This window comes from Chiloscyllium plagiosum, chromosome 4, assembly GCF_004010195.1.
Source record: "Chiloscyllium plagiosum isolate BGI_BamShark_2017 chromosome 4, ASM401019v2, whole genome shotgun sequence".
NCBI lineage: Eukaryota > Metazoa > Chordata > Chondrichthyes > Orectolobiformes > Hemiscylliidae > Chiloscyllium > Chiloscyllium plagiosum.
In genome coordinates, this window is record NC_057713.1 from 12,183,395 (window position 1) to 12,195,143 (window position 11,749).

General features: G+C 42.6%; 1 protein-coding gene across 6 annotated transcripts in view; it reads left to right on the top strand.

Annotated features, from left to right (window-relative positions):
• Positions 1 to 11,749, top strand: part of cep192 (centrosomal protein 192) — a 192,995-nt gene that overhangs the window by 70,753 nt on the left and 110,493 nt on the right. For 5 of the 6 annotated variants that reach the window (XM_043687705.1, XM_043687702.1, XM_043687703.1 and 2 more), the window contains exons 18-20: positions 4,247 to 5,462; positions 7,099 to 7,186; positions 9,609 to 9,723. In XM_043687705.1, coding sequence (XP_043543640.1) covers positions 4,247 to 5,462; positions 7,099 to 7,186; positions 9,609 to 9,723 — 1,419 coding nt within the window. The remainder of the gene's footprint in view (positions 1 to 4,246; positions 5,463 to 7,098; positions 7,187 to 9,608; positions 9,724 to 11,749) is intronic. The other variant, XM_043687704.1, reaches the window with a different exon arrangement.

Genomic DNA, 11,749 nt, shown 5'->3' on the forward strand with positions numbered 1-11,749 from the left:
CGTGTGGTTACAGGGTCCCAAGGCGGAATATGAGGTGTTCCTCCTCCAGGCGTTGGGTGGTAACAGTTTGGTGGTGGAGGAGACCCAGGACCTGCATGTTCTTGACTGAGAGGGAGTTGAAGTGTTCAGCCACGGGGCGGTGGGCTTGGGTGCGGGTGTCCCAGAGATGTTCTCTGAAATGATGCACAAGAAGGCGACCTGTCTCCCCGATGTAAAGGAGACCACACTGGGTGTAATGGATTTAGAATTCAGCCAATGAGGACAAGAGGATTGATTCACAGAAGGGGAAAATAGAGTACAAGAGTAAGCTTGTGGGCAACGTGGAAAGTTTCAGATCGTTTATGTAACTGTGAGATTGTAGACAAATGTAAGTTCCTTCCAGTCAGAAAAAGTACTGGCGAACCAAATGTACACTTCAGTTTAAATTCACAAAAGAGGACACAAGTAAGATGCTAGAAATGTTGACAACCCTGATTAGTGAGAAGGAGAAACTGAAGAAAAATCATAATTATTAATGGGGCAATGGTTGGAGAAATTGTTGAGATTGAAATCCCCAAGACCTGATAATATACATCCAAGAGTACTAAGTAGCCCTAGAAATTGTTGGTCATCTTCCAAGATTCAGTAGACTGGAAGACTTATTACAGATTGGAGGGTAGTTAATATGATCTCCATATTGAAGAAGGGAGGCAGAGAGAAATTGGGAATTATCGATTAGTTCACCTGAAGATGGTGGTGGGGAAAATGTTAGTGTCCGTTATATTAGAAAAAAGCAGAGCACTTAACTGTGTCCAATCTTGTCACTTGTAACATGAATTTACAAAGAAATTTTGATCTTCAAATGTAGTGTAATTCTTTTGAGGATGCATCTGGCCAATTGATGTGGGGAACCAATGGGTGAAATTTATTTGGACTGATAAGGCTTTCGACCAAGTCCTTTATAAGAGATGAATGTGTAAAATTTAAAATGTGTGGGATTGTTGAGGTGGATTAAGGACTAGTTGGCAGAAGGAAACTTTGGGAATAAACTGATCTCTTTCTGAACAGCCAATGACCAGTGAGGTATAAGAGGAAGCAATACTAGGACCACAGCTATTCACAACATCCATTCAAGATTTTATGAAGGGATGAAATGTCATGTATCTCCAAGCTTACAGATGGCTTAAAACTGGGTGGGAGAGTGAGCTGTCGGGAGATTGCAAAGATATTTCAGTGAGATTTGGACAAGTTGGGTGTTTGGGCAAATGTATGGCAGATGCAGTATAATGTGAATAAATGAGGTTATTTATTTGGCAATAAAAGAGCAGGAAGGCAGATTATCATCTGGTCATAGATTGAGAGGAGGATGTGCAATGAGACCTGGTCTCTTACACCATTATTACAAATAAGCATGCAGCAGCAGCTGGCTGGTAAGAAGGCAAATTGTATGTTGGCCTCTGTATTAAGTAGATTAGAGTGCAAGAGCAGGGATGTCTCACTGCAATTGTACAGCCCTCTAGTGAGATCAAACCTAGAAGTTTGTGTGCAGTTTTGGGACTCTTAGCTGAGAAAGGTGTTCTGGTTATGGAGAAAGTGCAAAGAAGGTTAACCAGACTGAATCCTGGAATAGCAAGACTGACTTATAAAGATTGACTGGATCAGTTAGATTTCTAGTCAGAGTTCAGAATAAAATGGGGGCGATCCCATGGAAATCTCAAATTCTACAGGAGTCGACCAAATAGATGCAGGAAGAATGTTCCCAATGATGAGGGCAGTCCAGAACCAGGACCAGACACTATAGCCCATTTAGGATTGAAACCAGAAGAAATTCCCAAAGGCTCGCTGCGTTCCCCTCTTCACACAGAGTGGTGAGCATGTGGAATTTGCTACCACGAGTCTTTGCATTTGAGGCCAAAATATTTTATGATTTCAGGAAGGAGTTGGATTTATAAGAATGAAAGTTTATGAAGGAGAGAGCAGGAGAGAATTGGATGATCAGCTATAATCACGATGAATAGTGGAATGGGCATGGCATTGAATGGGAGAAAGTGAGGACTGCAGATACTGGAGATCAGAGCTGAAAAATGTGTTGCTGAAAAAGCGCAGCAGGTCAGGCAGCATCCAAGGAGCAGGAGAATCGACGTTTCGGGCATAAGCCCTTCTTCAGGAATGAGGAAGGTGTGCCAAGCAGGCTAAGATAAAAGGTAGGGAGGAGGGACTTGGGGGAGGGGCACTGGGAATGCGATAGGCGGAAGGAGGTTAAGGTGAGGGTGATGGGGCGGAGAGGTCAGGAAGAAGATTGCAGGTCAAGAAGGCACTGAGTCTGAGGGTTGGGACTGAGATAAGGTAGGGGCAGGGGAAATGAGGAAGCTGGAGAAATCTGCATTCATCCCTTGTGGTTGGAGGGTTCCTAGGCGGAAGATGAGGCACTCTTTCCCCCAGGCGTCATGTTGCCATGGTCTGGCGATGGAGGAGGCCAAGGGCCTGCATGTCCTTGGCAGAGTAGGAGGGGGAGTTAGTGTTCAACCACGGGGCGGTTGGGTTGGTTGGTGTGGGTGTCCCAGAGGTGTTCTCTGAAACGTTCCGCAAGTAGGTGGCCTGTCTCCCCAATGTAGAAGAGGCCATATAGAGTGCAGCAAATGATGTGTGTGGGAGTTTCAGGTGAATTTGTGACGGATATGGAAGGATCCCTTGGGGCCTTGGAGGGAAGTGTAGGGGGAGGGGAGGGGAGGGGAGGAGTGTGGGCGCAAGTTTTGCATTTCTTGCGGTTGTAGGGGAAGGTGCCAGGAGTGGAGGTTGGGTTGGTGCGGGGGGTGTGGACCTGACGAGGGAGTCACGGAGGGAGTGGTCTTTCTGGAATGCTGATAGGGGAGGGAAATATATCCTTGGTGGTGGGGTCTGTTTGGAGGTGGCGGAATTGACGAAGGATGATATGATGTATCTGGAGGTTGGTGGGGTGGTAGGTGAGGACCAGTGGGGTTTTGCCCTGGTGGCGATTGGAGAGGCAGGGTTCAAGGGCGGAGGAGCAGGAAGTGGAGGAGATGCGGTGGAGAACATTGTCAACCATGTCTGAGGGGAAATTGCGGACTTTGAAGAAGGAGGTCATCTGGGTTGTTCGGTATTGGAATTGGTCCTCCTGGGAGCAGATGCGGCGGAGGTGAAGGAATTGGGAATATGGGATGGCATTTTTACAGGGCGCAGGGTGGGAGGTGTAGTAATCTAGGTAAGCTGTGGGAGTCAGTCGGTTTATAGTAAATGTCTGTGTTGAGTCGGTCGCCCGAAATAGAAATGGAGAGGTCTAGGAAGGGGAGGGAGGAGTCTGAGACGGTCCAGGTAAATTTGAGGTCAGGGTGGAAGATGTTAGTAAAGTGGATGAACTGTTCAATCTCCTCGTGGGAGCACGAGGTAGCGCCGATACAGTCATCGATGTAGCGGAGGAAAAGGTGGGGGGTGGGGCCAGCGTAGCTGTGGAAGGTGGACTGTTCCATGTATCCGACAAAGAAGCAGGCATAGCTGGGGCCCATGCGGGTGCCCATGGCTACTCCTTTGGTTTTGAGGAAGTGGGAGGATTGGAAAGAGAAGTTGTTCAGAGTGAGGACCAGTTCAGTCAGCCGAAGGAGGGTGTCAGTGGGAGGGTACTGGTTGGGTTCGGCGGGAAAGAAAGAAGCGGAGGGCTTTGAGGCCTTCGTGATGGGGGATGGAGGTGTGTAGGGACTGGATGTCCATGGTTAAGATAAGGCATTGGGGGCCGGGGAAGCGCAAATCATGGAGGAGGTGGAGGGCGTGGGTGGTGTCCCAAACGTAAGTGGGGAGTCCTTGGACTAAGGGGGAACAGGACCGTGTCGAGGTCCAACCACAAGGGCTGAATGCAGATTTCTCCAGCTTCCTCATTTTCCCCCCCTCCCCCCACCTTATCTCAGTCCCGACCCTCGGACTCAGCACCGTCTTCTTGACCTGCAATCATCTTCCCGACCTCTCCGCTCCCACCCCCTCTCTGGTCTTTCACCCTCACCTTAACCTCCTTCCACCTATCGCATTCCCAACGCCCCTCCCCCAAGTCCCTCCTCCCTACCTTTTATCTTAGCCTGCTTGGCACACCTTCCTCCTGGCATTGAATGGTCTACTCCTTCCTACTCCTAGTTCGAGTATTTATACTTCCATGTTCCTATGACCTGCTGAGTAAAGGCTTGCAGGCAGAACAACATTTAAGTATTTCCTTTTAAATTGTACAGTTAACGTAACTCAAATTGTTTCCTTCTTTTTGTAGAATATGCAATATATGAGTTCACCTGTGAAAGTTGAAGAACCCAGAGCGTGCAATGGCACAGATTCTGTTTTAAGTATAAGTACAATTGCTTCTGCCATAGCTGATGCTTCTGTGAGTGCCGATCCATCTCAGTTAGCTGCAATGATTTTGGAACTTTCTAATAAGAACAGGAAGAAAAGTGAGCTTGCAGCTATAAGCACAAAACCAAATGCGGAATTGCAGGACCAGAAAAGTAATATGAAGGATTTGGGTGTTATGGTGGAGAAGATTTGTGAAAGATCTGAGACCAATGAAAGTCAAGTCCTAAAATCTGAATTTAAACAAACGTCCGAATCTGTTTCTACTTGTAGTTCAGATTCTGTTGGTTCTTCTGAAAATTCCAGGAATCCTCCCAGCATGTCAAATTCATTTTCAGAAAAATCTTCCTTAAGTAGCACCAGTAAGGAAGAAAGTAAGAAAGCCATGCTTTTAAATGAAGAGTTGTGCCAAAACAATCCAAAGAATGACAGTAGCTATTGCACATCAAAAAATACTTGCCAATCAGTTAAGGATAGGAACCGACCACATGGTCAAAATGATAGCACAGAAACCTGTACACCTGAATCAAGTAGATTTCAAGGTCACAAAGGTGGCTATAGCCAGTTCACCAATGCAAAGTGGATGACAAAAGAGGGATTTGTGAACAACAGAGCTTTTTCAAGTGGAAATGCAATGACTGAAGTGCCAAATATAAACTGTACTGTTTCTGTGGTAGAGAAACATGAAGAATCTCCTTCAGCTATTTCGGAGAAACTTTCTGTGCAGAAGAGAGAGGTTGGAGCTTACTTGGATAAATCTCTTCATAAAGCAAAGGCTGAAAGTGTGTCAGAGATGAAACAAAAAGATGTTAAAAAGATGTTTTCAGAAATGTCTTATGAGAGAGTATTAAGAATAGAACATCAAGATTTGAAAATGCCTGTTTCTCCAGAACTCACTGCTGTTCATGGTGTGACGGTGAGTAATTCCAGTTTGCATCATCCAAAATTGCAGACCATTGAACCAGTGGAGCAAACGTTTACAGAATCCGTAAGTGAAGACAACAAAGAGATGGAAGTAATTTCAAAGCTGCAAGGAGAGAGAGATGAACAAGAGAGCTCCAATTTCAATAATCAGGAAGTGTGTGTCAACTTTCAACAATATCATCAGGCACCAGTTGCACCAAAAAACAGCACTGCTGGTAAGCAATCACTTAACAATGCAATGTTCTTTCCTTTTAAATGATACTACTATTGCTTTGTTTTTTTTAAAAAGTGATCTGTTTTTTGGGCTGCCTTTTAAAAACTATGTATTTGGAAAGTGTAGAATTTAGATGAACCTAGATCCTATCAAGTCTTATTCACAAAGTCGTATTTGCTTTAGTAACCTTATGTCTACCAATGCAGAGTTCTTACCGATAGTCACGTTAAAGTTCCCAATCTTGCTTTCAAATTCCTCCATGGTCATGTTCCTCCTAATTTCTACAGTCTCCTGCATGCTGCAACATGTTGTGATCTTCTGATTTTGACGTCTTGTGAATACCCAAATTTACCAGTCCAACATTGGCCATGCCTTCAATTGTTTGGGCTTCAAGCTTGAGTATAGACTTTCTTTCCTGACTTTGTGATGGTCTTTTAAAACTTGCCTTTCTGACAGTTATTGTTAATCTGTATCTTGATAAGTGGCTATCGTTCTTATAATCTTGCTGAAAATGATAAAAGATGTTATATAAATTGAAATTGGTTAAATTGCTTGGGAGTATAATTTACAATAGTGTATGATCCCAGCCTGATGATTTAAGACTGGGCAAGATCCCAGAGTGAAACCTGATCAGATAGATAAGTTTAAAAATTTTTTGTAGTTCATTACTGTGGTGGTTAGTCATTGAATATGTTCTCACAGGTGTCAATGTTTTTAAGGAGTTTTAAAAAAGTGCAAGTTTATTACAGAAAATAAAGATGTAAAGGCTCTGTGATATTTAGAAAGATCTTAATATAAACAAGAAAGCCAAGTTTGAATTAACTTTGTTTTAACAGATATTCGATCCCAAAGGAATGTTACTGCTATCTTAACTCTTAATTTCTTTCTTAACTGAGACTTTGCAGATTTGATAGACGAGAGTCTCCTTAGGATATAAATCTCTTTCCAGATCTGACTGCTTGAAAATATTTAAATCAACACTTTCAGCTTGGAAACTTCACGAGCTAACATCTTTCTGCTAGGGTGAAATGTTTCTCTTGAACTGAACTGAAACAGAGTGACCCTGTTCTGTTTTTGTTTGCCATAAAACTGTAACTTTATAACTAGTTCATCAACTAACAGCACTGATATATTTTGATGTGATTTAATTCAAGTGCTGCATCTAGTTGAAAATCATGTCTATAGTTCACTGTACCAAACTAGTTTCTGAACCTTCAGATTTAAAAAAGGGCTCTCTGAACTGAAACCGCATCTCTTACTTCAATTTCAAAATCCAAATTGCCAGTGATGATCTCGTGTCTAGTTTTAACATAATATCAAGTGTGTTGTGATGTGTGACCAATATAGATATTTTTAGGAGTTCAGAAATTTTCTGACCATGCAAGTTCTTAAGACTAAAAATACTTTCAAGTAAGTTTCTTTCTGTAAATAATCACAGTGAGCAACATATTTAGCAAAATATAAGAAACTTTGTAAATTTAATTACTTCTGAATTCATTGGGAGCGACAAATAATACACCAATTTATCTCTTTCAGTTCAGTGCATTGGTGCTTTTTAGTCCCAGTATTATAAGTATTTGAATGTATTAAATATATAACTCTTTAAACTGAAATTCATAATTTTCTCTTCATCACAGATCACACCTGTGCAGCAGATCAACTAAATTTGAGGCCATTAACTCACTCATCACCAGGCCAAGTATCAGATTTCCCAACTCCCACAAGGTAAATATTTCCTGTTTCTCACACAGCGAGTGCAATCGTGGCTGCCTAACATTTGTCAATTGTTGTTTAAGAACCCATCTGATTCAGAGATGTCCTAAAGGGAAGAAAATCTGTCATCTTTTACCTGCTCTTCTGGCTTGCATGTGACTCCTGATCCACCGATGTAGTTAACTGTTAACCACCTTCTGAAGTTGCTACATATGCCAATCAGTGACAATTGGGGAGTGTATCAAATACTGGCCTTGCTGCATCACATGTAAGAATGAAGAGAAACGAAGTCCCAGTGTAATTTTCATGAATTTTGTCCCAGTCAGAAGTGGTGTCCTTCCTCCTCTGCATGTGAGGGTACTAGTGAGAGTGGGTCAGCAGCTAATAAACTTGAAAGACCCTAAACAGACAGTGAGCAAAACTAGCGTCATTTACAAAATACCATGCAAGGACTGTAACAAACATTACACTGGACAAACAGGCAGAAAACTAGCCACCAGGATACATGAACACCAAATAGCCACAAAAAGACATGACCCTCTCTCACTCGTATCCTCACATATGGATGAGGAAGGACACCACATCGACTGGGACAACACATCCATCCTAGGACAAGCCAAACAAAGACACGCATGAGGATTCCTAGAAGCATGGCATTCCAACCGGAATTCTTATCAACAAACACATTAAGTTAGACCCCATCTACCACCTCCCTGACAAAAAGAACAGGAAGTGACATCTCCACAGGAAATAACATCACCAACCCAAAGAAACCCAAACATATAAATAGAAAGCAAGAATTTTCAGCATTGCTTCGCCTGAGGCCTACTGAAGATGTTACCTAGTAGGGTAACAAAACTTCTGGAAATGAACCTTGCAGCTCAGTGTGCAAACCTCCATCCTAAACCTCAACCTGAGTGACAAATCTTCTCAAAACTCGCTGTGAGCAGAAAGGTGTCAGATTCTCTCAAAATTGTCTTTCAAGTAGTACAGCCAATGATTCAAACATTATGCTAACTTGTCAAGTTAATGCTCCAACACCTTCAATTGCACTTTCCAAATCCGAGACCTCCCCATCTACAATCGGTGGTAGCAGATGCACAGCATCACCGTGACTTTGCTGGTTCCCCTCCAAGTTACACACTAACTGGACATGGAACTGTATTGTCAATCTTTCATTGGGCCAATACTGGAACTCTCTTAACAGCATTGGTGTACCTACACCCCAAAGACTGCAGTTCAAGAAGCCAACTCACCACCTCATTCTTCATGACAATAACTGCTGGCCCATATCCCATGAAAAAAATCAAGAATACCTACAATTGTATTTTTCTAATTAATTAGAATTGAGCCTTGTGAATATTTCAGGCAAATGCTATGTGACCTTATTACAAGACTATTTGCACCAGGTAAGATATCTTGGTGCAATTATATAGTGTCTTGGTTAGATCCTACCAAGATTGTTGTGTATAGTGTTGGTTCCCTTGTCCAAAGAGTATTATACTTCAGAGGGAGCGCAACAAAGCTTCCCCAAGCTGCTCCTGGGACAGAAAAGTTGTGCTATAAGGAAATATTTTAAAACCGCCTGAGCCTTTTGTTTCTCATCCTCCTTTACTCAATCAAACATAGAAAATCCTTTACTGGGTTGACATGCTAAATGTTGGAAGGAAATTTCACTTGACTGGGAGTGTCTCAAGCCAGGGACCCATTCTTAGGGTAAAGGCAGGACTGAGATATGAAGGCTTTTTTTTTTGCTCTGAGGAATCTTTTGCAAACTTCTACCTTTTTAGAGGGCTGTGGAATTTCATTGATTTAGGTATATTCAAGGCTGAGATTGATAGTTGCTGTCATCTTTAAAGTTTAAAAAGCAATAATTTGTGGGGAGAATAGAAAAATTGTGCTGAAGTAGATGAGTCACAAACTCATTGCCTACTCCTGAATCTACCACGTATTTCTATCTTGTGCAAAATCAGTTGCTCATCATAATAGCCTGAGAAGTAACTAGAAGGTAAATTTTATGCAGTCTGTTGAATGTTTGCTCCCTTAATGGTTTGACCATGAAAACACTAGAGAATTCAAGTCTTAGAGAGCAGTGGCCCTACTTAATTTATGATCTGAAATCTGATCTCCTCTGGGTCAGCAACTGATGTGCATCTGGTAATTGCCTGCCAAGGTGTTGACTATACTGATGTAGGTTACAATACATTGTCTACGCATGTTCTTTACCAAGGTTCTGAAGAAAAGAAAATAGTGAGAGTACTGGAGGTCTTTCAGAATTGAAGGAACCATAGATCTTGGGGCCCTTGGGAAAGGACAAAGAAGAAATATGAGGGGAACCAAGTATCATAATTCTTCTAATATCTGTTTGGTATCTTAAAGTGCTGACTGTATAGTTGATTTTCTATTTATATAAAATAAATCTTGCCTTTTCCAGCAGTTCCTCCTCATTGACACACTCCAGTGCAAACCTTACTAGGTTGAGCTATATTTCTGGAATTGATGCAACACTACAAAACAGCACCGCCATCGGAAGTCCAGTGAATTCAGAGGTAGGAGAAAGTTGCATAAACTTCCACTTAACACATTTGTCTCAACTGAAATAGTACCTTTATTTTTATATAAACAATTTTAACTTAGTAAAATATCTCTGGATACTTTACAGGAATAATACTGCAAACAAAATTGACACTGAGCCATGAGATTTGATGAGAGCTGCCCAAAATTGGTGAAGTTTCCAGGGGGGCAAGTTTCAGATCTTGGAAAATAGAGGCTGGAGAGGCATTTTGCAAATCCTGAAAAAAATGAAAATTGAAATGCACGCAAAGTCAATTGGGAATGTGCATGTATTTGGGCAAAAGTTGGGATGACTGGAGTCTTTTTTTAAAAAACTAGATGAAATGAGCACTTTGGGGACAGTGACCACAATTCGGTGACTTTTACTCCAGTGATGGAGAGGGATAAGTGTGCACTGCAGGGCAAGAGTTATAACTGGGGGCAGGGAAATTATGATGCGGTGAGGCATGACTTAGGATGCATGACTTGGAAAAGTAGGCTTCAAGACAAGGGTGTAATTGATATGTGGACCTTGTTCAAGGAGCAACTATTGAGTGTCCTTGATAAGTATGTACCTGTCAGGCAGGGAGGAAAGGGTCGTGTGAGGGAGCCGTGGTTTAATAAGGAATTGGAATCCCTTGTTAAATGGAAGAGGGCGGCCTATGTAAAGATGAGGCGTGAAGGTTCAATTGGGGCAATTGAGAGTTATAAGGTAGCCAGGAAAGACCTGAAGAGAGAACTAAGAGCAGCAAGGAGGGGACATGAAAGGTCCTTAGTTGGCAGGATTAGGGAAAATCCTAAGGCTTTCTATAGGTATGTCAGGAATAAAAGAATGACTAGGGTAGGAATAGGTCCAGTCAAGGATAGTAGTGGGAAGTTGCGTGTGGAGGCTGAAGAGATTGGGGAGACACTGAATGAATACGTTTCGTCTGTATTCACTCAGGAACAGGACATTGTTGCCGATGTGAATACTGAGTCACAATTAAGTAGAATGAATGGCTTTGAGGTATGTAGAGAAGAGGTGTTGGAAATTCTGGAAAGGGTGAAAATAGATAAGTCCCCTGGGCCTGATGGCATTTATCCTAGGATTCTCTGGGAAGCAAGGGAGGAGATTGCAGAGCCATTGGCCTTGATTTTTATGTCCTCGTTGTCTACAGGAGTAGTGCCAGAAGAATGGATGTGGTTCCCTTGTTCAAGAAGGGGAGTAGGGATAACCCTAGTAACTATAGGCCAGCGAGTCTCACTTCTGTTGTGGGCAAAGTCTAAGAGAGAATTGTAAGGGATAGGATTTATGAACATCTGGATAGGAATAATGTGATCAAGGATAGTCAGCATGGTTTTGTGAAGGGCAAGTCGTGCCTCACAAACCTTATTGAATCCTTTGAGAAGGTGCCTAAGGAGGTGGACGAGGGGAAAGCAGTAGATGAGGTGTATATGGATTTTAGTAAGGCGTTTCATAAGGTTCCCCATGGTAGACTACTGCAAAAAATACGGAGATATGGCATTGAGGGTGAGTTGGAGGTTTGGATTAGGAATTGGCTGGATGGAAGAAGACAGAGGGTAGTAGTTGATGGCAAAGGTTCATCTTGGAGAGCCGTCACTAGCGGTGTTCCGCAAGGATCTGTTTTGGGACCATTGCTGTTTGTCATTTTTATAAATGACCTGGAAGAGGGGCTAGAAGGTTGGGTGAGCAAGTTTGCGGATGATACGAAAGTCAGAGGAGTTGTTGACAGTGAGGAAGGATGTGGCAGGTTACAGCAGGATATAGAGAAGCTGCAGAGCTGGGCAGAAAGGTGGCAAATGGAATTCAACGTAGCTAATTGTGAGGTGATTCACTTTGGGAAGAATAACAAAAAGATGGGGTACTGGGCTAATGGTCGGATACTTGGTAGTGTGGATGAGCAGAGGGATCTTGGTGTCCATGTACACAGATATCTGAAAGTTGCCACCCAGGTAAATAGTGCGGTGAGGAAGGCATATGGCGTACTGGCTTTTATCGGTAGAGGAATTGAGTTCCGGAGT